Genomic DNA, 27856 nt, shown 5'->3' with positions numbered 1-27856 from the left:
CAAGCCTGCGGGCTCACAGGGCCTGGGTTAAGGCACCAACCACTGCCTTCGCACCCATTCTGATTCACTGCGACCCCAGGTGGTCCAGAGCAGAACTGCACTCTGGAGGGCTTTCTGGGCTCTAATGGGCCGATCAGCGCTGGGCCCCTAACTGCAAGGTCAGTAATTCAAACCCCCCAGCAGCAGCTCCTTGGGAGACAGGTATGGCGGGACGCTGGGCTAAAGAACGACGGCCTTGGGAACCACAGGCAGGGTCAACTGTGAGTAGGAAACAATTTGAAGGAGGTGAGTTTGGAACCTAGGAGCCGTGGTGGCACCGTGGGTTAAGCGCTGGGTTGCTCACTCAAAGGCCCTGGCTTGAGGCCCCGGGTCACTCTGCGGGAGCAAGATGTGGCTGTCCACTTTCACAGAAACAGACAGCCTTGGACGCCCGGTTCGGTCCTGATTAAATGGCTGCTGTCTCTTCTTTCTAATGGCTGCATAAGCCCCCACAGGTACCTGCTCCATGGAACGCCCAGGCAGGGCGACAATGGCCACCGTGACAATAAACAGACCTTGTTCAGAGCTGGCCAAAAGGGAGCAAAGGCTGTCTGTCGGAGGGATGTCCTCAGCCCCCTTCCCGCCCATGGGAGATCTTACCTCCCATCGAATGGGTTTGCCGGGATGGGTGGCTATGGTATCAGAGCAGATGGGTCTGTGCCCTCAGCACCTGGAGCCTAAGCTAGGGGTGTCAGACTGCTCCACCCTCTAGAGCAGCAGTTCTCAACCTGTGGGTCATGACCCCTTTGGGGGTTGAACGACCCTTTCACAGGGGTCGCACGATTCACAACAGGAGCAAAATGACAGTGATGAAGTAGCAGCGAAAATCATTTTATGCTGGGGGGTCACCACCACATGAGGAACTGTATGACAGGGTTGTGGCCTTAGGAAGGCTGAGAACCACTGCTCTAACTCTTTAAGGGAGCAAACAGCTTCCTCTTTGTTTTGAGGACTTAGAACTGGGTAGGCGATGTTAATTACAACTGCAGGCACTTGGTATACTGTTTAAGTTTAGGTTTGACCCTGAGTCTGACTCTGGGTAAAAATCTATGCGACCTTTGGCTTACAGAAGATGGCTGTCTAGTTCCCTCAAACGTCAAAGTTCTGACACAGGTGATACCAGGAACGACTGCAGCCTGGGACCTTAGAGAGCCAGGTTTTTCCGACTTGGTCTCACTGCCACGTGGGCCTCTAGTCCCAAGGTCACCTCAGGGTCTGGCCTGGCAGTATCTGCTCCTCCCATCACATCTACCAGCAGGACGCTGCAGAGAAGACTGGCAAGTCCCTTCCCTTTACGGGTGCTTCCTGGAAGCTGCACCTGCTGCTTCTTATCCTCCGGCTCCACTGAGCTGCACAGAGGACCGGGACAGGTGAGCGTCACACTGCCTCCACTAATACTATTACTGTGATGATGTCCACTCCTGCTTCTGCGACCACTGCGCCACGTCTGTGACCGGGAGCCAGGTGGCACAGTGCCTGTGCATTGGACTGCTCACCACAACGTAGTGTGCCAAGTTTGAAACCACCAGCAGCTCCACGGAAGACAGACAGGGCTTTCTACTCCCCCAAAGAGTTACAGTCTCAAACCTACAGGGGCATTGTAGCCCTGCCCTATGGGGTCGCGTGAGTCGCCATTGACTTGATGGAAGTGAGAGAGTTTGAGTTTACTCTTAGCACTGCTATTGCTTTTGCTTCTACAAGTCCTTCCGTACCCCCATGGTATGCTAGGCACAGCCCATGCATTTTTACAACGTCATCCCCACCTTGAAGCTAAGGGCCAGCAGAAAGGCTCCGTAACTGGCGGGCCAGTGGCTGGCCCTTGAGGGCGGGGGGGGGGGGGGGTGAATAGTGATGGGAAGGGAGGGTGTGTGGCCCACTGCTAGGGTTCTGCTTATGGCCTGTGCCTGGTTCTGGGTGTTGGTTATGCGACGTGAGGATCCCAAGACGTGAGCTGTCAGTTCATGTTCTACGTCCATGAAGGTATGCTGTGTGGCTGGTAATGGCGGAGTCCTAGTGGAACCCGCACCTGCCTCATCACAAAGCCTGCACTGCCGAGGGTCCAGCGTCTTCACTCTGCAACACTGATGTCTGGATTCATGCGTCTTACTAATGTACCTGGAGCTGGGCTGGGGGCTCAGAGACTAAGCTGCCTGTGGCAGATGCAGTCCCCTGCCTGTGGGTCTCTGTCCAGAGCAGTGGTTCTCAACCTTCCTAATGCTGAGGCCCTTTATTTAATACAGTTCCATATGTTGTGGTGACCCTCCCCAACCATAAAATTTTTTTGTGACTACTTCATCACTAATTTTGCTAGTCTTATGAATCAGGCGACCCTGTGAAAACGGTCAACCCCCAAAGGGGTCGCGACCCACAGGTTGAGAACCGCTGAGTTATAGTCTCAGATACCCTTACTAAGGCACTTTGAGATGAAATCAACTTGATGGCAGTGAGTTAAAATGACACTCAGGTGGCCTGGTGATGCCATGATTAAAGCACTCAGCTGCTCAGTCGGAATCCACCAGCAGCTCCCTGGGAGAAAGATGGGCAGTCTGCCTCTGTCCAGATTTACAGGCGCAGAAAGCCTATGGAGAAGTCCCACTCTGTTACTAGAGGCACAATGGATTCAATGGCAACAGGTTGGGCTTTGGGTTGAGAAATGCATTTTTTATCTCCAACCCTCATGTTCAGTCACCTAAATTGTTAATATGTACAATTCAACAATCCATATATTTTGGTCTAAAAAATTATCCTTTACATGTGTAGCTTCTTTTCCTCAACAATGTTTTAAACTCTATACCAGTAGCTAAATTAATGGTAATATCAATAGAAGGACTATATGCCCCAGTGGGATAATTTAATGTCCTTCAGTAGAATATGGATGATGTCTTTCAGGTGAACCAGTGACTGAAATAAAACACAGCTATACATACGAAAGGATTTTGAGCTTGCACTTAATCGTGCCCCTAAGAACAACTAGTTCTTATGACATGGCTCTTCTCATACCTACTCACATGAAGTGGTCACTGAAGACACGGGTACTATAGCAAGGTTTGGTGAAGAAAGCAGATGGTGCCCAGCTATCAGAAAGAGTAATGTCCAGGGTCTTAAAGGCTTGGCTTAAAACAAAGAGCATCAGCTAAGTTCACACGGACACCAGCATGTGTGATCTAAGAACTGTAAATACTAAAATCCAAACCCAGAGGAGGGAATGGTATTAGAGCTTAAATTCTGACCACAGGGTTTACGGCAGAAGACAACGAAAGCTCAAAAATCAAGCAGCGTTTGCCATGTGGATTAAGCCTCTGGTGAGTCCCCCGACTAGGGACCAGAGATGGGAAAGGCTTTGTTGCCACAGTACATGCAGGGTGGATTCCTGCAGTAGGAGTTAGGCCTACATGTGACACCTCGCCAGTGATCTCCCTCTTGATCCACTCTGTAATTGCTCCAGTTTTTAATGTCTTCTGCTTTCTTATTGATTGAAGTTTTCCCTTGTTTCATTGTGACGTTGTTGTTGGACTATTTGTTAGCATTGTCTTGATTCTGGATGGCTTTCTGTATGTGAAACCCAGGACTGGGAAAACCTAGAGAGACAACTGGATCAACAGGTTCAAAGGGACGTGACGGGGGAGGCTGGCAGGAAATGGGGAGCGAACAACAACAGGTACAAGGAAGAAATGTCCCGGAATGAACTGTGGTGATGGCTGCACAACTCATGAATGTGAATGAGCTCTTGAATTGTTAAACGTAAACTTATTTAAAAAAAAAGACACTTGGACAGCAGAGAAGGGGGGAAGGGAGACTCCAGATAGGGCAAGATATGACAAAATAACGATGTATAAATTACCAAGGGCACATGAGGGAGGGGGGAAAGGGGAGGGAGGGGGAAAAAAAAGAGGACCTGATGCAAAGGGCTTAAGTGGAGAGCAAATGCCTTGAGAATGATTGGGGCAGGGAATGTATGGATGTGCTTTATACAATTGATGTATGTATATGTATGGATGGTGATAAGAGTTGTATGAGTCCCTAATAAAATGTAAAAAAAGAAAAGAGGAGAAAAAAATGATTAGGGCAAAGACTGTACAGATGTGCTTTATACAATTGATGTATGTATATGTATGAACTGTGATAAGAATTGTATGAGCCCCAATAAATTGTTAAAAAAAAAAAAAGACACTTGTCCACCTCAGGCCCTCTTGCCAGGCTTACTGGTTGGACAGAGACTGGCAGAAGCCGCCAGACTAAGGCCCTCAGCCAGCCTCAGGTCTGGAAAGGAGCTTGTTTCTGCAGTTCAGTTTCAGCCAGACAGCAGACAAGTCCACCTACGATTATCAATCATGTGAGGTTAAAGGGGCAGCATGGCCCCGGGATAGAGTGGGTTGGGGGCAAGGCTGCAGGAGGAGGGGGTGTGGAGATGGGAATGCAGGGGGGAGGTGGGTAAATAATGGTGGATTGAGGGGATTGCAATGGATGAGATGAAGCAGAATGTGTCCGTTATTGAAGGTAAAAACCGATCATTTGTAATAAAACATTTTCTAAACAAAACATGACTTTCGGTCACCTTAAGCACTCCTGGTGGCATGATGGGGTAAGCCCTGGACCGCGAGGTCAGTGGTTCAAACCAACAGCTGTACCTCAGGAGAATGTTTTGCTCCCATAATGCTGTACAGCCTTGGAAACCCTAGGTTGAGTCAGAATCAGCTCAAAGGCAATTGGCTTGGGTTTAGAGAAACCACCAGTAGACAAACAATGGAAACACACCTGCATTTACCCAGGACAGTGCTAACAGTGCCTTGTCACCTGTGTCTGGGCCACATCAAAAGCTCCCCAGGCTGGCCAGGTCTCCAGTTTCTCACCTCTCCCACCCCAAACCTTTGTTGTAAAAGTTGGCAGAATTACAGTGTCCCTGGGCCTACTTTATGCAAGATGCTTCAATACACATAAGGACTGTTCTTCAAAACCATGCAAAAGCCCTGAAACCTAAATGCCACTCCTTTTTGCTGATCAGAAAACAGGCTCAGAGAAGGTCAATGACTTACATGAGGCCACACAGCAAGTCGATGCAAGGCCAGGACTCGACGACTCCATCTGCAGCCAGTGCCCGTGCCTGCCAAGATGCCAAGCTGACCTCACAGAAACACTGGCCACATAATGGGCCCTGTGCGGAGTTACTCCGAGGCTTCCAGGCCTCTGGGATTCTGGGTGTTTTCTCTGCCTAGTTTCTTGGTTCTTCCTGTGCAGTCGAATTTCTCCGCCATCCCCACCACCCTCCAACACAAACCTCTGCCCATTCAAGCCAGATGTTCCTCTGGCTTTCCAGTACTTGCCCTACGTTAGGCCCTGGTGTTCCCAGCTGCAAAACGAGGCAGGGAATGCCACTAACCAAGAATAGGGTGACATGAAGGCAAAAAGCAAGGGTCTCTGAGCCAGGAAAAACTGACTTCAAATATTCACACAGTGGGGCAGATTCTGTATCTGGGAAATAAATTAATACAGGCAGCACCCAATTCCGAACATCTGACTTTCTGCCAGTGCCCACCTCCCCTGTGATGTGCCATAAATGTGCTCTCCTTTGAGATGGCTGAGCCCCTTCTTACTTGTCCAGCCCCTCTACTCAGCGGTGTCTTCACCCATCACCTTCACTTGCGGCACGGGCGGCTTATGCGGCAGAGGCGAGGCTCTGGGCTTTGTGTTGCACTAGCTCAAGCGAGGCCCAAGAGAACTGTCTGCACCCGTTCTGACGGACCTGCGAAGCCTACAGGCACAGCCTGGACCTCCGACGGGTGGAACCAAAGACCCTCGTACAGGCGGGACCTGATTTGTCTTGCGAACCTTCCTCCGCCCGGTTCACAATAAAATGTTGCGTCTTTCTAAAGCCTCGTACACAGTAGGCACAGCTGGAATGGCATCTCTTTGCTCCTTCTGTCACTGCCTCTTGCCGGTGTCACCACCCTGCCACGGGGTGACGTAAAGCACTCTGAGGTGGCGACAACAGCTATGCACATGCCAGGGTGCTTTCTGCCACTTGCTCTCACATGGGGACAGCTCTATCCGGACCCCCGTTTGCATTGCCACCTCATGCCCGGGTGAGCCCCGCCACTCACCGATTCCATAGTGAATCTCTTGACGAAAAACTGGAGAGCCTGGAGGCTGAAGATCTCATGTCTCAGCCGTCTCATCAGAAAACTACCTGGAAGAAAAAGGAGAGGAGTCAACGGTGAAGCTGGGCTGTGGTCCCACCCGGGATGGCATTTGTACCCCCAGGCCCCCTGTCCACCTCTCCCCATGCAGATATCCAAGAATAGGAATAGAGAACTCTCAGGAGCCACTCCCCAACACCCCACTTGTTACCCCGCTCCGTGAAAGGCTCGGCGATCCTGCCTGAGCACTACCGCTTGCTCTCGGGTGGAGAACAATTTACAAGTCATTAACTCCCCTAGACTGTGGCTCCTAACATGGAGTGAAGCCTCTCTGACAGATGCGACAGACAGACAGACAGAGTGGTGGCTATGTACCCACGGGAAAGCAGAGGTGTCCTCCCAGCAAGGAGGTGGATTGTCTTTTCAGAGATGCATAGCTCAGGATGGCCCCTCTGAACCAGAGACAAGATTCTAATTAATCCGTACACACTGGGGCTTAATTAATTGTGGCATGCATAGAGCACAGGAGTCTGGGATAAAAGGTGTTACATAAGGGAACTGCTTCAATATTTGCAGAAAAGCAGGGAACCAGAGTGAGACATGGAAGGAAGATGAGCAGGGGGCTGCTTGGTCCTTTCCCAGGGGTCCCTCACTCAGAGTGCATCTCCACCCATCCCTCCCGGGCCAGAAACCAGGGCACTCAACACCATGGTCTCCCTCACCCAGACCCAATCCATTCCCAGTGCTGTCCAGCTAGTTCACATCTCATCCTGAGACAAAAAAGCATCAAACATCCAGTAATAATCAATAATCGGAACACAGATTGTGTGACACTCAGAAATTTGGAAGTCGTCAAAAAGGAAATAAAGCTAAAGGAATCCATGAGCTGACATGACCGGTGGCTGGGTGCTCTGGACTAGAACGATCACATGGGCTACTTGCTGGCAATGACAAACGGAAGAGCAAGAGCAGCATCCAGCATTCACTGTCAGAGAGCATGTCGAGAGCCATCCTGAAACACAAAGTTGTCAGACAGGGTAATATCCTGTGCCTTCAAGGCAGACCAGTTGACGCAACTGTTAGTCGAATTTGCCCACCAACTACTGAAGCCACCAAAGACGATGAAATGGAAGATATTCACCGGCTGGGGTCTGAAACAGATCCATCAAGATGCACTGATCAATGCTGGTGCCTGGGAGGCAAATGGTGGCAACAGATGGGGAGGACCATTGGATCTCTGGCTACGGGGAGAAGAATCAATCCCCAAATGGAATTCTGCCAGTCCAGAGACTTAATCGTTCCAAATACTTTTCTTCAACAACATAAACAGTGGCCAGGGACCTCCTTAGATGGCATCAACAAACAAACTCATTGCCATCAAGTCAATTCTGACTCACAGACAGTGACCCTATAGGACAGGGTGCAACTGACCCTGTGGCTTTCCAAGACTAACTCCTTATGGGAATAGAAAGCCTCATTATCTTTCTCTCCAGAAGCAGCTAGTGGTTTTGAACTGTTGATCCTGCAGTTAGCAGCCTCATGTGTAATAACCACTACACAACCAGTGCTCTCAGACAGCCTCATAGAGACTGCAGAATTCAGCCACAACATCCCAACTCCATGATCCCATCACTGTACATGGGTGAGGGTTTGGAGAGAGTCAAGGCCAGGCTGCTTTTCTCATGCACAGTAACGGTCATGCGGTCCGCTTCTGTCATCTCTAGGGACTAAAGGCCATGGTCCCTTGGGAAAGCCTCTTCCATCTATGGAGCTCTTCCTTTTGCACACGACCCCTCGAGATCACAGATCATGATCCCCTTAATGCAGCGGTTCTCAACCTGTGGATCGCGACCCCTTTGGGGGTCGAACGACCCTTTCACAGGGGTCGCCTAAGACCATTGGAAAACGCATATTTCTGATGGTCTTAGGAACCAAGACACAGCTTCTCTGTCTGTCTCCGGGCAGGTCCGCCCACATGCAGATATGCTGATCGGGTGAAAAAGAAGCTATCTCAACCTTCACACTGAAGTTTGCTTTTTATGTATACTGTTGATATTGTAGCAATGTAGTTTGCAGTTGTTATATTAAGATTGTTACCCATGCTATGCCATGCTTCATGACAAAATTTCATTTATTTGTAATTAGAAATAAATATTTCACAATATATAATTACACATCGTTTTTGTGATTAATCACTGTGCTTTAATTATGTTCAATTTGTAACAATGAAAATATACCCTGCATATCAGATATTTATATGACAATTCATAACAGTAGCAAAATTACAGTTACGAATTAACAGCGAAATTAATTTTATGGTTGGGGGGTCACCACGAGGAGCTGTATTAAAGGGACTCACAGCATTAGGAAGGTTGAGAACCACTGCCTTAACGTGACAGCCTGATCCCAACTTTACCATGTGGATTATTTAATGTGGCTCTCTTAGCCAGTCTCTAACTCCCACCAAATGACCTTGTCCTGCAAGGGTGTGGTAGAGGTGGGAGAAGATACTGTGGGATTCATCTGTGAGGAACTGTGCACAGGATTCTCTGGGATGTCATCCTACTGCGTATAAAATGAGCCTCTGAGAAGCAGGAAGAGGGATCTCATTACCAATAAGAACATGTCATCTGGGCCCGAGCAAACTCCCTGCACAGGCTCTGATGCCAGAGGAGCAGCAGCAGCAGAACCAGGGGCCAGAGCATGGGACAGAGTGATCGACTTTCCCAACCTACTAAACAAGGAAAGCTGAGTGCTTTTGTGCAGGAGCCTGGCTTGCTGGGTGGGGTGCCTCTGGCCATTTAATAGGGGAAGCTGGCCTTGCTGACCTGTGGAAGTGAGCGGTGGGTGCCTTCAGCTGAGGCTTCCTGGAATGAGGTACCTCTGGGCACTTAATTCAGGGGGCTGGGTGTGCTGACTCTTGAAGCTTGCAGTGAATGCCTTCAGACTGAAGTTTACAGCAGAGTGGTGTGCTCCTTTGGGCCTTTATTAGCAGACAAGAAAGAACTTTGTAACATGTCCTGATAAACAACCCGAACACAACAACTTGTCAACTTCCTTAATAAACCTTTCAATCACGAATTATGTCCGTGATTTCTGTGTAGCCACTGCAATGGAGATTAGACCTTAGAGAGCAAAGTAGAGAACACCAATGAAGCCTACACACCTAGTGTGCACACGTATGAGGAACAAGGCACGCTGCTTAAAATAGCCATGGCCTCTTCCAGCCTGCTATTCTCCTGAATCCCTCATCCACACAGGACCTCGCTGCTCCCCCCAGTGTACCCCTGAGATGCTGTGGGAGACTGGATACGTGCTCCCTCTTTTCACTCTCATCCTACATTTGAACTCCACAGTCGGGATCTTTGTCATGAGACTTTCAACTACATCTCACCATAGTGGGTACTAGGCTGGAACCCTACCTGGCTAGAGCCACTGTGCGCAGAAGTGGCAGGAGGCTGGTCCCCAGTGCACCCTAGAGTTCCTGTGACTTGCCTTGAGAGAAGCAGGTCTCCTTAACCCCTAAGCAGCTGCCACCTTTGGGTCTGAACCCAAGACATGCAGAGCAGAAGGGCCTCCACCGGACTCCAGCCTGGGCGGCCCAATGCAGGCGACGTTAGTCAGATCTCCATTTAACAGAGACCTGGGGGCATGAACCCAACTGTGGGTAACAGTACAAGGGCTAGCACTCGTGGCTCACCAAAGGTTGGTGGTTCAAACACACCTAGGGCTCCCAGGGAAAAAGCCCTGGTCTTCTGCTCCTCCAATGATCGCAGCCTAGAAACCCAAAGGCACAGCTCCCCTCGCCAGACCAATGCGATGGCCCCTAACAGCAGCGGCGGCAGCTGTCACGTCAGAGGGCTTTGTTCCATGGCAGTTGAAGGGCATCAGCATTTCCTTGTGTTCATGCGGGGCCTATGCACCAAGAGGCAGTCTTTCTTTCTTTTAACAATTTTGTTAGCGCTTCATCAACATGTCATACAATTCAGTCCTATCAGGAAGAGTCATACAATTACCACCGCAGTCAATTCCAGAACGTAAGAGGCAGTCTTTCGAATGGAAGGAAGGACTACTTCAGGGTTTAGACTCAGGAAAGGTGTGTGTCAGGGTTGTATCCTTTTGCCACACGTACTCAATCTGTCCACTGAGCAAATATCCTAAGAAGCTGGACTAGACACATAGATCTATGTGTCTATATTTATAGGTTTAGTATTAAGGTGGCGGAAGGACCTTGGGCCTCTACTCAAACACTCCCTCAATGCTTGAATATGTTCTTCTATTAAATTTGCACTCTATGATGCTCACTCTCCCGACACAACTGCTGAAGCCAAAGTGGGTGAACAAGTAAATGTGGTGAAGAAAGCTGATGGTGCCTGGCTATCAAAAGAGATAGTGTCTGGGGTCTTAAAGGCTTGAAGATAAACAAGTGGCCATCTAGCTCAGAAGCAACAGAGCCCACATGGAAGAACACACCAGCCTGTGTGATCGCGTGGTCCCGAAGGGATCAGTTATCAGGCATCAAAGAACAAAAAATCATATCGTTGACTGCACACCTCCATGATACGATCGCCGAAGACAAACGGGTGCATAAGCAAATGTGGAGAAGAAAGCTGATGGTGCCCGGCTATCAAAAGAGATAGTGTCTGGGGTCTTAAAGGCTTGAAGGTGAACAAGTGGTCATATAGCTCAGAAGCAATAAAGCCCACATGGAAGAAGCACACCAGCCGGTGCGATCACGAGGTGCCAAAGGGATCAGGTATAAGGCATCATGCAACAACAAAAAAAGAATATATATATATATGTGTGTGTATACATACATATATATATGTATATGTATATATATATATATATATATACCATAGTGAATGAAGGGGGAAGTGCAGAGTGGAGACCCGAGGCCCAAGTGTCAACCACTGGAGATCCCCTCATAGAGGGGTTTAGGAGAGGAGATGGGTCAGTCAGGGTGCCATGTAGTACCGATGAAGAACACAGCTTTCCCCCAGATCCTGGATGCTTCCTCCCCCCAACTACCATGATCTGAATTCTACCTTGCAGGACCGGATAGGGCAGAGGTTGTACACTGGTGCAGAATCCAGGGCGGACGATACCTTCAGGACCAGGGTGTGAGGGGCGATGCTGGGAGAGTGGAGGGTGAGTGGGTTGGAAAGGGGGAACTGATTACAAGGATCCACATGTAACCTCCTCCCTGGGAGATGGACGGCAGAGAAGGGGGGGAAGGGAGACTTCGGATAGGGCAAGATATGACAAAATAACAATCTGTGGATTTTCAAGGACTCATGAGGGGGAGGGAGGGGGGAGGGGGGAGCGGGGAGGGAGGGGAAAAAAAAGAGGACCTGATGCAGAGGGCTTAAGTGGAGAGCAAATGCTTTGAGAGTGATTAGGGCAAAGAATGTACGGATGTGCTTTATACAATTGATTTATGTATATGTGTGGATTGTGATAAGAGTTGTATGAGCCCCTAATAAAATGTAAAAAAAGAAAATGATTAGGGCAAAGAATGTACAGATGTGCTTTATACAATTGATGTATGTATATGTATGGATTGTGATAAGAGTTGTATGAACCCCTAATAAAATGTTTTTTAAAAAAAGAAGCTGGACTAAATGAAGAAAGGGGTCAAGATTGGAGGGAGGCTTATTAACAACCTGTGATGTGCAGATGACAGAAGTTTGTTTGCTGGAAGCAAGGGGGGTCACAAAGCACTTGCTAATTTTAACCATAGACTGCAGCATTCAGTATGGATTACAACTCAATGTACTGCACTGGCTGCCGGGAAGAGGTCAATAATATGGGCAGACAGCAACAGTGTCTGCTAAGTAGGTGCTCAGTAAGTATTTGTCGAAGGAGCGAGTGGACATCCGGCTGTGCTCTCTCATTTCCTGGTGCTACCATGGATGGAGGGTTAGAGCAACTGCCTGCTAACTTCATTGCCATGAAGTATCGCTAGTATCATCCACCTACATCTCTGCTTTGCCACTGAAATTCCATTCTCATGTCTTCCCTTCCAGAACATCAGGAACCACGGTGCTTCCTTCCTTTACTATTTCATTCCATGGAAGCGCCTTCCAGGTGCTGGGAGTTAGATCCTTTTATAGAGAATGTTAGGAACTCCTGAATCATCTGCAGCTGGCTACAGCTCAGACAACCCCACCCCACCCCCACCACAGCACACAGCAAACGCTTTTCCTATTTGCCAATGAGATTCTCTCCTCTTCTGTGAAGCTGCATGTGGATGAGCAAGGGCCTAAAGCAAGTACAACAGTGGTTCTCAGCCTTCCTCATGCTGCGACCCTTTAATACAGTTCCTCATGGTGGTGACCCCCCAACCATAAAATTATTTTCATTACTACTTCATAACTGTAATTTCGCTACTGTTATGAATCATGTGACCCATACAAAAGGGTCATTCAACCCCCAAAGGGGTCGGGACCCACAGGTTGAGAACCACTGAAACAGAAGGTGATGGCCTTAAAGGTGGGCCTCTGTAAGATGTGTCCAGACCCTAACACCCAGAGCCCTCGGGAATGGGGCCTTATTTGGGGAAAGCTTCTTGGCAGATGGAGAGAAGACAACGGCATGGGTAAAGGCTGAGATTGGAATAGCATGGCCACAAGGCCCAGCATGACCCACATCATCAGAAGCTGGGAGGAGCAAGGAAGGACCTTCTCTCTAGAGGCAGCTGGACACTGCCAGAGCTTGATATCACACTTGTCCTCAGAACTATAACAAGAGTAATGTCTACTGTTGCCAACTACCTAGGCTGTTAGACCAGCCCTAGGGAATGAAGGAACACACTGAACGTATTTATTCACCCACCTTTCTCTTAAGCTAGTAGACACCCAACTGGTCTAGACCCAGATAGAAATTCCCCACAAAAAACCCTTGATTGCCAGGCCAACAAACTATCTATGTCTGACCTCTATCAGCATGAACAAAATCATAATAACGATGATAGCCCATTGCCTTCGATTTGATTCCGATTCACAGTGACCCCACAGGGCAGAGTAGAACTGCCCCCAAGGGATTCTGCGGCTGTCAGTCTTCATGGAAGCAGACTGCCCCATCTTTCTCCCACACAGCGGCTGGTAGGTTCGACCTGTGGACCTCTGTCTTAGCAGCCAAGCACTTTAGCCACTGCCGCACCAGAGGTCTTAAATACTGCTACTGTGCCATCAAGCCGGTTCTGAATCATAGCAATTCCAAATACAACAGAACAACTGACACACCACCGGGTGCTGCATTGTCCTCACCGTGGCTATGCGTGAACCTACTACTGCAGCCACTGCACCAATCCGTCTCTTTGAAGTTCTTCCTCTATTGTCACTGCCCCTTTACTTTGTTAAACACGATGTCCCTTTCCAGGGACTGGTCTCTCCTGATAACATGTCTAAAAGATGTGAGACAAAGCTGCACCATCCTTGCTTCTAAGGAGCATTCTGGCTGTACTTCTTCAAGACAGCTGTGTACATTCTTCTAGCAATCCTGAGCATATTCAATATTCTTCACCAACACCACAATTTAAATACCTCTTATATTCTGTGGTCGTCCTTGCTCATTGTTCAACTTTCACATGTGTCTAAGGTCACTGAAAACACCCTGGCTTGGGTCAGGCTCACCTTAGTCCTCAAAGTGACATCCTTGTTCGTCAACCCTTTAAAGAGGTCTGTGCAGATTTTCCCAATGGGAAAATATGTCTACAAGCAATCTAGTTAATACAACTATTATTCAAATTTGCACAGCAACCACTAAAGCTAGTGATGAAAAAAGCTGAGCAATTTTACCAACTTCTTCCATTTGAAATTGGCTGGACAAGCTCCATTGATAATTACCGGTGATTAGAATATGCAGGTTGGAGACAAATCGGAAGGATTGGTAGTTGGAAACTATGGTCTTGGTGACAGAAACTAAACTGGAGATCTCGTGACATATGATAGACTTCTTCATTGAAAATATCTTTAGTGGGGAAATAGATCTATGTGTCTATATTTATAGGTCAAGTATTAAGGTGGCGGAAGGACCTTGGGCCTCTACTCAAACACTCCCTCAATGCATGAATACCTTCTTTTATTAAATTGGAACTCTATGATGCTCACTCTCCCGACACAACGGCTGGAGCCAAAGTGGGTGAACAAGTAAATGTGGTGAAGAAAGCTGATGGTGCCCGGCTATCAAAAGAGATAGTGACTGGGGTCTTAATGGCTTGAAGATAAACAAGCGGCCATCTAGCTCAGAAGCAACAAAGTCCACATGGAAGAACACACCAGCCTGTGTGATTGAGTGGTCCCAAAGGGATCAGTTACCAGGCATCAAAGAACAAAAAATCACATCATTGACTGCACACCTCCATGATAGGATCGCTGAAGACAAATGGGTGCATAAGCAAATGTGGTGAAGAAAGCTGATGGTGCCCGGCTATCAAAAGAGAGTGTCTGGGGTCTTAAAGGCTTGAAGGTGAACAAGCGGCCATCTAGCTCAGAAGCAAATAAGCCCACATGGAAGAAGCACACCGGCCAGTGCGATCACGAAGTGCCCAAGGGACCAGGTATAAGGCATCATGCAAAAAAAAAAAGATATAAGTGTGTGTATGTATGTGTATATATGTATGTGTATGTATGTATATATATATATATCATATTAAATGAAGGGGGAAGTGCAGAGTGGAGACCCAAGGCTCAAGTGTCGGCCAATGGAGATCCCCTCATAGAGGGGTTTAGGAGAGGAGATGGGTTAATTAGGGTGTGAGGTAGTATCGATGAAGAACACAGCTTTCCCCCAGATCCTGGATGCTTCCTCCCCCCAACTACCATGATCCAAATTCTACCTTGCAGGGCTGGATAGGACAGAGGCTGTACACTGGTGCATATGAGGGTTGGAGGTACAGGGAATCCAGGGTGGATGATACCTTCAGGACCAAGGGTGTGAGGGACGATGCTGGGAGAGTGGAGGGTGAGTGGGTTGGAAAGGGGGAACTGATTACAAGGATCCACATGTGACCTCTTCCCTGGGAGAGGGACAGCAGAGAAGGGGGGAAGGGAGACTCCGGATAGGGCAAGATATGACAAAATAACGATGTATAAATTACCAAGGGCACATGAGGGAGGGGGGAAAGGGGAGGGAGGGGGGAAAAAAAAGAGGACCTGATGCAAGGGGCTTAAGTGGAGAGCAAATGCCTTGAGAATGATTGGGGCAGGGAATGTATGGATGTGATTTATACAATTGATGTATGTATATGTATGGATTGTGGTAAGAGTTGTATGAGTCCCTAATAAAATGTAAAAGAAGAAAAGAGAAAAAAATGATTAGGGCAAAGACTGTACAGATGTGCTTTATACAATTGATGTATGTATATGTATGAACTGTGAAAAGAATTGTATGAGCCCCAATAAATTGTTAAAATAAAAAAAAAATTTTAAAAGAAGCAAAAAAAAAAAAGAAAGAAAATATCTTTAGCTACTTCAATGGCAACTATACATATGGGCTTTTCCAGGTGGAATAATAGGAATCAAGTTGACTGTACGTGTGAGAGGAACCAATAGAGAAGCTCCCCATCATCAGTCAAAACGAGACCAGGAACAGACCATCAATTGCAGATATGCAAGTTCAAGTTGAATCTGAAGAGAATACAAATCCACAGGACCAAAATCACAACTTCAAATGTAACCCACCTGAAGCTAGAGAACATCTCAAGAACAGATTTGACACACGGAGCACTAAGGACAGGAGGCCTGATGAGCGGTGGGGCGACACCAAGGCCGTTACACACGAAGAAAACAAAAGGTCCCTAAAAAGACAGGGCAGAAAGAACAGCCCAGAGCAGATGTCAGAAGAGACTCTGCACCCTGCTCTTGAACGTATAGCAGCTAAAACAAATGGAAAAAGATGATAGAGTAAAAAGATGAATATTTCAAAACCCAGCTCAAGAAGACAAAGTAGAATATTATAATGAAATGTGCAAAGACCTGGCGTTAGAAACCCAAAAAGGAAAACATACTCAGCATCTGGTAGTTACACAATATCATGTCGACTTAATAAATCAGTGTAGGGGTGGAGTCTAGCCTGTCTATCAGGTCACAGATTGAAGACGCCCCCTTGTGAGTGTGGCCTTCTCATGAGGATTCTAGAACTCCCTCTCTCTGTCTTCAGCTTCCTGTTGAGAAGCCAGGTAGTGACTTGCTGAGCCCTGCAAGAGCCCCCTCTCTCTGATTCGCCTTCCCATTGAAGAGCTACACTCGGAGACCTGGAGGAATCATGTGGAGATTCACGCCAGTGCTGAGATGCTTCCACCGCCATTGGATCCACAAGACTTTGCACCCACTGGCCTCTGACCTTCCTGCATTTTGCATCATTGCATGTGTTAGGTGAGTCTGAAGAGGAATTTAGGGGCTGGTATCAGACTTATGGGGTTAATATCAGACTTACAGACTTGATCTGCACTGGGCTGGGATGTTTTCTCAATATACAATTACTCTTTGATATAAAGCTCTTTCTTATACATATGCGAGTGTCTCTGGATTTGTTTCTCTAGTCAACCCAGTCTGACACAGCGCTGTGTATCTCAAGCTGAAGGAACTAATGAAAAAATTTAAGCCTCAAGTTGCCATATGAGGAATTCCATGGGCCAAATATTGAGTGGTGCTGGAAGCATGTCAAGGAGATGGATGTGATACACAGTCACTGGACCAAAAAGACTTGGCAAATGTTCAATCACTTCAGGGGGGAACGTGATCAAGAACTGATGATGTTAAAGGAAGAGGTTCAGCCCCTACTGGAGGCATTAGCCAAAGAACAAGGCTCCCGGCATTGATGGACTACCAATTGAAATATTTCAACAACTAATGGGGCACTGGAAGCACTCACTCACCTGTGCCAAGACATAACAAAGCTGGTGACTCCTTATTAAGCACTTTCTGTGTACAGACACCTTCACTACTTTATGCAATTTGCACCACACCTTGAATTTTGCAGATAAGGCAAATGAGGCGTAAAGAAGTTAGATAACATTTCCCAAGTCAACAGGCTGGTAGATGGCAGATGCAGGATTCAAACTTGGAGTGACCTGACTTCCAAAGCTCAGGCCCTTCCCTGCTACCCTAAGCCAGATGGTATGGACTAGGATGGAACATACCATCTCTGAAACATTTCCAATCCTTCTCATTTAGCGAAGTCAAAATTCTCCAACAGCAGTTCTCCCGTGGTGAAAACACAAACTACCTGAGTCAATCACCAGGTTTTTGTACTAATTATTAAGTCTCTCAGCCCATGTCCACTAGTTCTGTCACATGCCTGTCCGAATAGCCTGCAGCCTTTGCCCAAGTGAGTCTAGACCCCTGCTGTTTCTCCCCTATCCACCAGCAAGGCCTTGTCTGCTGACTCCACTTGCCGGGAATATTCCATTCCAGGTGTGGTATAGGTGGAAGCAGGAAAGACCATGAAGAAGCCTATTCCAAGAAGAAAGCTAATTGGAAGGGCTCTGCCTGCAGGGCTACTGGATCCTGGGCCCTGTCCCCTTGTCTTACTCATTGGTTAAATAAACAACACAAAACGAGTTTGAGTCTCCCCTTGTTACAGATACCCAATGACTTATAACCCATGCGGACAGCAACCACATGGTATTACATCCCGATTGGTGGAGTGGATTTCAGCACTGGGCCTGACAGTGAATGAGCAGTGTTGAGTCAGCCAAAGTCATTGTCTAAAGTCTGGGGAGAGGGAGCCAAGTATAGAACCAACAGACAGAAGTGGTCTAATCTACTCTGAGCACAGTGTCCTAGAATTTGTCTCATAAACATCTGTCAAATGTCTTGTTAATAGTGACTGTCCAGGTAGCCCCCAAGTCATGGCGACCTCATGGACGATGGAATGAAACATTGCCAGTCTGGCAGCATGCCCATGATTGCTTCCACAACAGACTACTGGGATCCCCCGGTTTCCTGGGGCTGATATTTGGAAGTAGCTCACAGGCCCTTCACTAATCCTTCTTAGTCTGGAAGCTCTGCTGAAACCTATTCAGTATCATAGCAACACACAAGCTTCTTCCCCTAGCAGGTGGGTGGTAGCTAGGTGTGAGCTGCACTGGCTGGGAATTGAACCTGAGATTAAGACACAAACCACCAAGACCCCCATTAAGTGCCTACTGCATGCTATTTCGCATTGGGCCAGAGCTTCCTGGTTGCACAAGGTCAGCAGTTCAAAACCACCAGTTACTCTAAGAGAAAGACGAGGCTTCCTACTCTTGTAAAGAGTTACAGTCCTGTGAATATTCTCGCTGTCCTGGTTTTGTGGTAGCCAAGGCAGGCTAAACATTTGCTATATTAAGGCCATGCATGTGTCCCCAGGCTGAGTTCTTTCCCTGAGCCTGGTTTTTTAAATGCTGGTGATAAGTTAAAAAAAAAAAAAAGTTATAGTCTCAGAAACCCACCGGGGCAACTCCACTCTGTCCTACAGAGTTGCTGTGAGCGGACTAGGCTTGATAGCCTGCCATGAGCTTGGCGAGTGAGATCTTCCTGTGATGAGACTCAACCGTAGGGGAAAGGCATCCATGCCGTCCAATCATTCCCTGAAAACCTATCTACAAAGTGTCAAGAATATCACCAGCAAAAGATCCCAGGTCTAAGGCAGGAGTCTGACCTAAAGGAAACACCTTCCCAGGTGACAGGACAAAGGCACAGGACTGGCCAGGACGCACTACAGGTGCTTGGTAAACACTCAGCATGTGACATGGCTTCCTGCAGAGGCAGCCTCAGCAGACCTATGGCTATGTGCCCTTGAGTCGATCCCAACTCACAGCGAAGCTTTAAGGGCAGAGCAGAACTGCCCCATACGGTTTCTGACCCGACAAGCCCCGAGGGAAACCCACATGGGCTCGGGTAGCAGCTGATCAATTAATCCACCGTGCACCAGGGCCCCCTTCTGTAACCCTGGGATACATGACCAAGGAACCATGCGAATGCCAAGCTGGGCAGCAAGCTGGTCTCACTGCTCTCTCGCTCAGCACTCGCTCTGCTCAGCTCAGTTCCGGAATTCACGGCAATGGCCACATCGCCTGCACAGAGGATGCTCCCAAGCATGCGGCTTATCACGGAAGTGAACAGGTTACAATTCGGTGGAAATGCTCAGCGTACGGTTGATCAGACAGGTGACACTGTTCTTTTAAGGCTGGTAATGACCAGTGTCCATGGGAAGGCCACTCCGCTGTAAGCTTCACCCTGAAAGCACCCAGTTCCAGCTCTGTGGGTCAGCAAACTCAGCTCCCGGAATTACATGCCCAGGGGCACCCACGCCACCAGTCAGGCTCTTGCCCCAAAGGACTCAGTTTCACTCGCTTCATGGGCTGGGAAGTCTACCACTCTGCCCCATGCTCTGGCTCCTGGTTCTGCAGTGGCCTTTCTTGTCACCCCTCTAGAATCAAAGGTGTCTTCTGGATCCAGGAGGTTCACTGAGCAAAGACCTCAGGGACCAGAGGATGGCGCCTGCTTCTCAATGGCTCACTTTATACCCGGCAGGATGACAATCACAATGAACCCTGTCACCGACCAGGTACTCACCGGTGAATCCCGACCGTGTCTTCCCCCACCTGCTATGACCTGGACCTGTCAGAAAAGGCCCTTTGGTGGGAGTTCCAGCAACCATGGCTAGAAGCGCCTCAGTCAGTGGTTCAGTGCCCAGCACTCACTCCCCAGGCTCGCTGCCCAACCCAGCAGAGGCAGGCTCCGCTCAGTCCCTGCCACCACCGAGGGACACATTTCCTTCAGAGTCCCCTGGGAAAGAGTGGGAGTGTGGCACATGAAGTCTGCAGGCTCCTAGAGTCTGTTGTGCCATGCTGTTTGAATGGTGTGATCCTGGTCCCCGAGAACAATGGCGTGTTTACTATCAGGAGCACGCCCACCAGGGCACAGAGCCATCTGGATGGCTGCTTGGCCTGCAGGCATAGGAGGGGGCAGCAGGCAGCCCAGGGCTGATGGAGGGTGGGAAGGGAGGGGCTGGAGGGGGTGACCCAGAGTTTCCCTAGCACTGAGCCGGGATTGGGGGTCGGGGTGGGGGGCAGAAAAGACCTGCACTCCAACACTAAGTGCTGTGAGATCCCAAGCCCGGGACTTCACACTGTCAGCCGGTATCCTTTTCTGGAAAATCGGGATGGTGGCACCTGTCCGAATTTCCTGATGCTCGGGGGCCCACGAAAGCCGAAGGCACCTGTGGGTCCTGCCTACAAGCTGCGTGTGGCCAGCAGGTGCAGGCTGAGGGGCCCAGGATGGTCATCAGGAGATAAAACGCCCAGTATCTTGGCTCTTCCTCAGTAGTGATCATGATGAGGCGCGTGCTATGCTAGCAAGGGCCTGGTACCTGTGTCATGGTACCTTCTCCTCCCTGCCTCACCTGTTCACCCCCGCTCCCCACCAGTACATCCTTGGATCACCTGCCAAAAACTACTCAAGTGCCTGAGTGTTTTCCGCAAACACAGCAGTTTGAAACCACCGGAGAAAGATGAGGCTCTCTGTTCCCATAAGGATTTACAATCTGGGAGATTCAAAGAGGAGGCTCTACTCCGTCTATAGCAGTGGTTCTCAACCTGTGGGTCTTGACCCCTTTGGGGTTGAACGACCCTTTCACAGGGGTCGCCCGATTCATAACAGTAGCAAAATGACAGTTATGAGGTAGCAACAAAAATAATATCATGGTTGGGGGTCACCACCACATGAGGAACTGTATTAAAGGGTCGCGGCCTTAGGAAGGTTGAGAACCACTGCTCTATATAGGATGGCTGGGAGCAGGAGGTGGTGGTGGGTTTTGTTGATTCAGTTTGGCCTTCACAGGGGACCCACCCTAAGACAGAGTGGACGATGCTTCTAATGCAAGGCTGGGGGGAAGGGCAAAGAAGGTTTTCCTGGGTCACAGATGTGGTCAGAAGCTCACCGTGGAGTGTCAGTGAGAGAGACAGAGGGAGGGAGAGAGATAGAGAACAACTGACTCTTAATCCACAGATCCTCTCAAACCCCAACTCCACGGGGAACTCAGGAGGGACAGGAGATTTCTGTTCCCTCCCCTTGACTTCCCCAAGACGCAGAAATTGGAATCTCCCCTTCTTTTCCCTCTTTCGGCAAAGAGGGGCAGGGTCATCTACGGTGAATAACCTTCCACCGACAGCTTGGAAACAGATCCGCCCATTCCTCACTCATCACCTGGCTAGGTACCCAAGACCAGGTCATTGGGAATTTGGCTTTGTGTGGAAAACAGAGGATCACAAAATGGAACTCGTGATGTCATTACACGACTGCCAGATTACATCATCACCTGACTGCCGAATTACACAGAGGTACCCAGTACAGGTTCCCTGAACCGAGACCCTGTGCAGAGGGTGTCCCAGTCACTGCTACCGAGCTCAGGTCACGCCCAGAGCCTCCCTGCTCCAAGCTGACATAGGCTTCCCTCCTGGGCTTGTCATGTTGAGGTCTGGAGAGGGTCCATGTCCACCTTCACAAGAAGGCAGCCCTTTCTACCGCCGTGGGTGGATTAACACCACTCCCTCCCAAGGATGTCACCAGACCTGTGAAAAGGTGACCTTGTGTGGCAAAAGGAGCCCTGTAGGTGTGACTGAAGGAGGACTTTGAGACAGTCCATCCAGGCATATCCAGGGAGACCCCACGGAAGTAAGCATTAAAAACAAAACCCTCCAAACTCACTGCCATAGAGTCGATTCCGATTCATAAGTAACCCTGTAGGACAGGGTAGAATTGCCCCCCATGAGTTTCCGAGATGATAACTCCTTACGGGGCTAAAGAGCCTCGTCTTTCTCCCATGAAGTGGCTGGTGTTTTCGAACTGCTGGCTTTGTAGTTAGCAGCCCAACACATAACCACTGTGCCACTAGAAAAACAAGCCCAACTCACAGCCATGGAGACAATGCTGTCTCATAGCGACCCCCCTGCGGGATTCCAAGCCTGTAATTGTTGGCAGGAGTGGAGAGCTGCGTCTTTCTCCCGGGGAGCCTCATAGCGACCCCCCTGCGGGATTCCGAGCCTGTAATTTTTGGCAGGAGTAGAGAGTTGCGTCTTTCTCCCAGGGAGCTGCTGCTGTTTTCAACGGTTGACCTTGTGGTCAGCAGCCCAATGCGTAACCAGTACACACACACACACACACACACACACACACACACCCCACCCCACCCCCGGGGGGGTCTTAAAAGATAGAGGAGGAGCCAGAGGCACCCAGTCAGGCGCACGATATCCCAGAGCTGACAAGGTAGAGAAATAGAGCCGTGAACCGGAGTGTAGGAAACCTCTGGACGCTGGAAATCAAGGAAACCGGTCTTCCCCAGAGACCCAGGAAGGCAGTGCTGCAGACACCTCAGTGAGCTGGCCCAGCCAGGGGCAGCTCACGTCTGCCCTGTAAGGTGATAGATCTGTTTTCAGGCCGTCATATTTGTGGGTAACCTGTTACGACAGCAACAAATACCGAAATAAATCCAGCTACTGTCCTTGCTGTTGAGTTGGTCCCCGGGTACAGGGATCCTATTTATGCCCTCAGAATAAAATCCCGCCCGGAATGCCTGGCCTGGCACCACACTCGCCCTCACACACTTGGCTACGCTTGAGTCCCTTGTGGCAGCCGTGAGTCAATCTCTCTCGTTGAAGGTCGTCTTCTTTTCACTGACCCTCGACTTTACCCGGCATGATGTCCTTCTCCAGTGATTGGCCCCACTTGGTAACATATCCAAAACACCATCCTCGCTCCTTAGGAGCACCTTCTGGCTGTACTTCTTCCAAGACCGATTTGTTTGTTCTTCTGGCATTCCACGGTGCATTCAATAGTCATAATTCCAAGGCATCGGCTCTTCCTTAGTCAGTGCCCAGCTTTTGCAGGCACGAGGCACGTGAAAACACCCTGGCTCGAGTCAGGTGCACCTCCGTCCTCAGGGTGTCAGCTTTGCATTGTCATGCTTTCAAGGGGTCTTTGGCAGATTTGCCCAATGCAAGGCATTGCTTGATTTCTGGACTACTGCTTCTATGGGTATTAATTATTAAGTGACGTCCTTGACCACATCTATCTTTTCTTCTTGTGTCAAGACGTGGCTTCTTGGTCATTTCTGGGGCTTTCTGTTGAAAGTTGGAGTGTAATCCACACTGCAGGCTGTGATCTTCATGAGCAAGCACTGCAAGTCCTCTTCGTGGTCAGCAGGAGAAACTGTGTCATCCGCTTAGAACGAGTTGCTAATGCCCCTTCCACCTCCCGATGCCGCGTTCTTCTTCATGCTGCCCTGCATCTTGCCTTATTGGCTCCGTAGAGAGCGAAGGTACAGGAAGAAAAGCTCTGACCTTACGTACACCTGTTCTGACTTCAAACCAGAGAGTAGCTCCTCGCTCTTTCAAATGACTGACTGCCTCTTGGTCCATGCACAGCTTCCACATGAGCACAAGGACGTATTCTAGAATCCCCACTCTTCACAATGGGATCCATAATTTGTTATGGGCCACATAGGTGCCGGTCTTTGTCAAATCAGTAAAACACAAGTAAACAGTTTCCTAATAGTCTCTGCTTTCAGTCCAGGTCCATCCATCGGACACCAGCAAAGACATCCCCCATGCCACGTCCTCTCCTGAATCCGGCTCGAATTTCTGGCAGGTCCATGGAGATGTACTGGGGCAACTGTTTTCAATGGGCTTCAGCATCCTCCCACTGGTACAGAGTCAGAAATCACGACAGAAAGAAGTGCATGCTCAGTCTTACAAGACAGACCCAGGGTCTGGAACCACATCTGACCACATCGTCTGTACTGTTAGCAACCATCAGCAGTGGCTTCCCTGCAGAATCACGTGGCCAACCAGGCAAAGGACACACCAAGACTTGTCTGGGGGGGGGTTCTGGACCTCAAAGGTACCTTGGAGCAGAATGGAAAATCCACGACTTTGAAATCAAGGGACAAGGGTTTGAGCATCCCAGGTCTTACACGTCCCAGCCTTGGCAGACCACCTGGACATGGTGGGCCTCAGTCATCTCACCTGTAAATGGACATCCCAATACCAGCCTTGGAGCCCGTTGTGGAAAATACTCTAGGAAGCGACCCTTCTCCTGCTTTCCTCTGCCTACCTGGCCTTACAATGTGGCTTCCCTCGGAAAAGCCCAATAGAATAAACACCATCTATTTGATAATATAGCTATTTTCTTTCTCAAATAAAACACCAGAGTGTCTTAAGTCTTAGATTACCTGGCATTCTAAGCAGGTTCCCAATGAACACCTGGTTGACCAAATCCAGGATCAGAATTAGGCAACCAGGAACAAGGGTCAATAGCTTTAACTTCTGTCCTAAAGAAATTGTGTGAATAACAGGAAAGTTGACAGTCTCTTTCATGATAACCAGGATGACACGTGTCGACATTGGTGTTAAGTGCCACTTTGTAGTTTTCCCTTTTTGTCATCTGTATTCCACTCACCCATCCCCAGAATCCAAGACGGCCTGCATTTTGTTCATGTTTTCTTGTTGATCAAATAATGCAAGGCAAACAGGCAATGTAGCTGAGTGGTGTGTGTGTGTGTGTGTGTGTGTGTGTGTGTGTGTGTGTGTGTATATAATGTATCAATCCTAATGGGCAGAATTACAACTATCAAATTATCACCTTTATGGATCCATTGTCAAGTTATATTACTGAATTAATTTAAGCCATTAAACATCAACAAACAAGACTACCAGGAAGCCTTCTGAAACATCAGTGGGGATGGGGGGCCCTTTTAAATGAGAGGGAAACATTGAGGAACCCTCAAAGTCAGCCCTGCCACTCTATCACCTCTTCTAGTGGGACCAGAAGGCCCAGAAAGAGCTTCTGGGCATCCCCCAACACCCTGAGGAAGGTTCCTGAACTAGTACCCCAACCCCCTGAGGAAGGTTCCTGAACTAGTGTCCATCATCTTGGGCACTTCTTTGACTGTCTGTAACCTGGGAGGCTCAACCAGTGTCTACAAGACTGTTTTCAAAATGCCATTTTCCCAGGGTCAAGGATCCTACTCCATGTGGCTTTAAATATTTTCTATGTCAATAGCTGTTTATCACAAGGGGAAGTGGGCACGTTGGTAATACCTGGCCCGCAGGAAGAGAAGCCAGGATGCCGAAGAGCCATGATGGATTTGAGGCCACACACTCCAGCACTCAGTGTCCCCCCAAAAACGAGTCCCCTGAGCCCATCAGAGTGGAAAGTCGCCCAGGCAGGCACTAGTGAGGGGTGGCAGTGGGGGTTCCAATTCCAGCCGATGCACCTCATGCGCAGTCAAGGTGGTCTGGATTGCCGTGATATTGAATAGACTTCAGTCTGGAGCTTATACACTAAGAAAGCCTAGGAAGAAAGGCCTGGAAATCTATTTCCGAAATCCTGCCACTGAAAACCCTGTGGATCACAGGGGTGTGGCCCACAACCAATCGTAGGCTGATGCACAACCAATCGTAGGTTGGTGGCATTTGGTTCCACCGAGAAGAGGGCCACTCATGACAGCTGACAGTGGACAACTCCACAACCCCACCCACCCTTCCTCCTCCTCAGAGAGTTCTGACACACCAGAAGGCCCTGAAGCGAACACAGAGCCTGGCGCAGCGAACCACCAAACATCCAGGCCCATTTCCATTCCCGCCCAGAGTCTACCTCCCCGGTGCCACTCAGTCACTGCAGCTGAGCAGAGCCACTGGCACTGGTACATGCAGGTATGCCCCGAGTGTCATCATTGCCTGGGTCTTGACAGGGCCAATGCAATGTCCCTTAGCAGACAATGCTGCCCACCTTCCCCAGCCTACTTCTCCTGAGTGACACAGAACCAGAAACAGCTATTCTGAGGCAGAATGTGGCTGTGGGAAGAGCATCGGCTTCCTGTTCTGGAACACGGTGGCCTGGCTGACGTATGTGTCCCTGCCCCTTCTGTTCCAAACACACATCTTGAACAAGCAGGACCAAAGGGATTTTTCACACACGGCCACAAGGGGAAGCCAAGGGACAGAGGGGAAGCCCTGAGCAAGAAACAGTGGCTCCCGGCGGATACCTCCCGGCCTCTGGTCGCACGCACATTTAGGCGCACAGGGGAACCGTGGCAGAAGGCGGGCATGGCTGCAGGCTGGGCAGTTCACCGTGGATGGACAGAGAGGATGCTGGGTACCCTTAATGCCCATCCACTGGTGCTTACACAGAACTTTATGTGCTGGACCAGGACAGTCCAGGTTCTGCCAGATTCCTCCCAGATGCAGTTTATCGACACACTGAGATGCAAGAGGCACGTGGGAGAGGCACAGTGCCCTCTCAGGGGTTGGGCACTAAAACCAAGGAGCTAATGGAGCAGCCACTGTGGAGTCAACTCAGATGCACTCCAACCCCATGGGGGTCAGAGTAAGAACTCTGGGGCAGAGGGTCTTCAAGGTGTCAATCTCCAGAAGCAGAGAGCCAGGCTTTTCTTCTGAGGTGCCTATTGGTGGTGGGGGTGGGGTATTGGGGGTGGGGAGCCGTAATCAAGCATTTGGACATCCAGGCAGGTAGCAGTGTAATACATAGCCAATACCCCCCCCAAGGGCTTCAGAGAGGTGCAAATCAAAACTATAACAAGACACCATCCTCTGTCCAGCTCACCCCTGCACAAATGCAATGATCAGAAAATGAGAAAACACCACACACTCGCACTAGGTTGTGGGGAGATCAGAACCCTCAGACACTGCGGGTGGAACTGTAAACCGGTACAACCACTGTGGAAAACTGTACGGCACTTCCTCAAAAGGCTAGAAACAAGAAATACTTATGTGATGGCGATGCCACGCTCAGCCACCCATCCTACAGACAGAAGAGCTGCAACGTGAGTGCACACGCCGTGCATGGTAGCACTGTGCCCAACAGCCAACAAGCCAGTGCCACCAAGGGGCGGATGAATAGAGTGATCCAGACACGGGCTGGCACGCAAAGCAACGATGGAGAATAACAAGGCCACGCAACAGCTCGTGACATGGGTGAATCAGGACATTCTGCCGATGGAAATAAGTCCATCACCAAGGACACTATGGCCTCACTTTTATAAAACATCAAGAATAGCGTCTACACTCTAAGCGACCAACGATGATGTGGAGGGGTGGGGGGGGGGGGCTTGGGAAAGCCCATTCTACTTAGGTAAGTGGAGAGCAAATGTTTTGAGAATGATGAGGGCAATGAACGTACAAATGTGCTTTACGCAATTGATGTATATACGGATTGTGATAAGAGTTCTATGAGCCCCTAAGAAAACGATTAAAAAAGAAAAGAAAACCCATTCTAGATGGTAGACAATTTGTTTTGGCATCGGGAAAGGCAGGGAAAAGAACAAGGGGGCGAGAGGCTTCGGTCCTGTGTTTGAGTCCAACAGTCACTCCTTAGCTCTGGACACTCAGGCAGGTTAGCAGACAACTCAGCATCACAGACTCCTCCCAAATGCCTCCCGGCGAAAGTGAGACCAGGAAGGAGAATAGGCAGGAGCGGTGGCCTCCATGTCTGCATCATCTCCCACGCTTGCTCTTGCCGGTGCCATCGAGTCGGTACCAACCCACAGCGACCCTGTGCACAACAGAACAAAACACTGCGCAGTCCTGCGCCGTCCCCAGATGTTCCTGAGCTCAGGCTCAGGCTCCCACACTTACACAGGGGGACCTGGGGGACCTCAGAGATTGAGCAAGTGCC

The 27856-nt window shown here is 49.3% G+C and overlaps 1 protein-coding gene and 1 non-coding gene across 9 annotated transcripts in view; one reads left to right on the top strand and one right to left on the bottom strand.

The window, feature by feature from the left end:
- Nucleotides 1–27856, bottom strand: part of ASAP1 (ArfGAP with SH3 domain, ankyrin repeat and PH domain 1) — a 289743-nt gene that overhangs the window by 241745 nt on the left and 20142 nt on the right. For 6 of the 8 annotated variants that reach the window (XM_075549251.1, XM_075549257.1, XM_075549254.1 and 3 more), the window contains exon 2: nt 6138–6223. In XM_075549251.1, coding sequence (XP_075405366.1) covers nt 6138–6196 — 59 coding nt within the window. In that variant the 5' untranslated portion in view covers nt 6197–6223. Of the gene's footprint in view, nt 1–6137; nt 6224–9001; nt 9128–27856 lie in introns of those variants that run through there. The other 2 variants (XM_075549252.1, XM_075549253.1) reach the window with 2 other exon arrangements.
- LOC142449587 (small nucleolar RNA SNORA72) lies at nt 18445–18576 on the top strand. Its single transcript, XR_012784726.1, has one exon. It is a non-coding gene; the product is annotated as a small nucleolar RNA SNORA72 (small nucleolar RNA).

This window comes from Tenrec ecaudatus, chromosome 5 (genome assembly GCF_050624435.1).
Source record: "Tenrec ecaudatus isolate mTenEca1 chromosome 5, mTenEca1.hap1, whole genome shotgun sequence".
NCBI lineage: Eukaryota > Metazoa > Chordata > Mammalia > Afrosoricida > Tenrecidae > Tenrec > Tenrec ecaudatus.
This window is presented reverse-complemented; position numbering and strand designations above follow the sequence as displayed.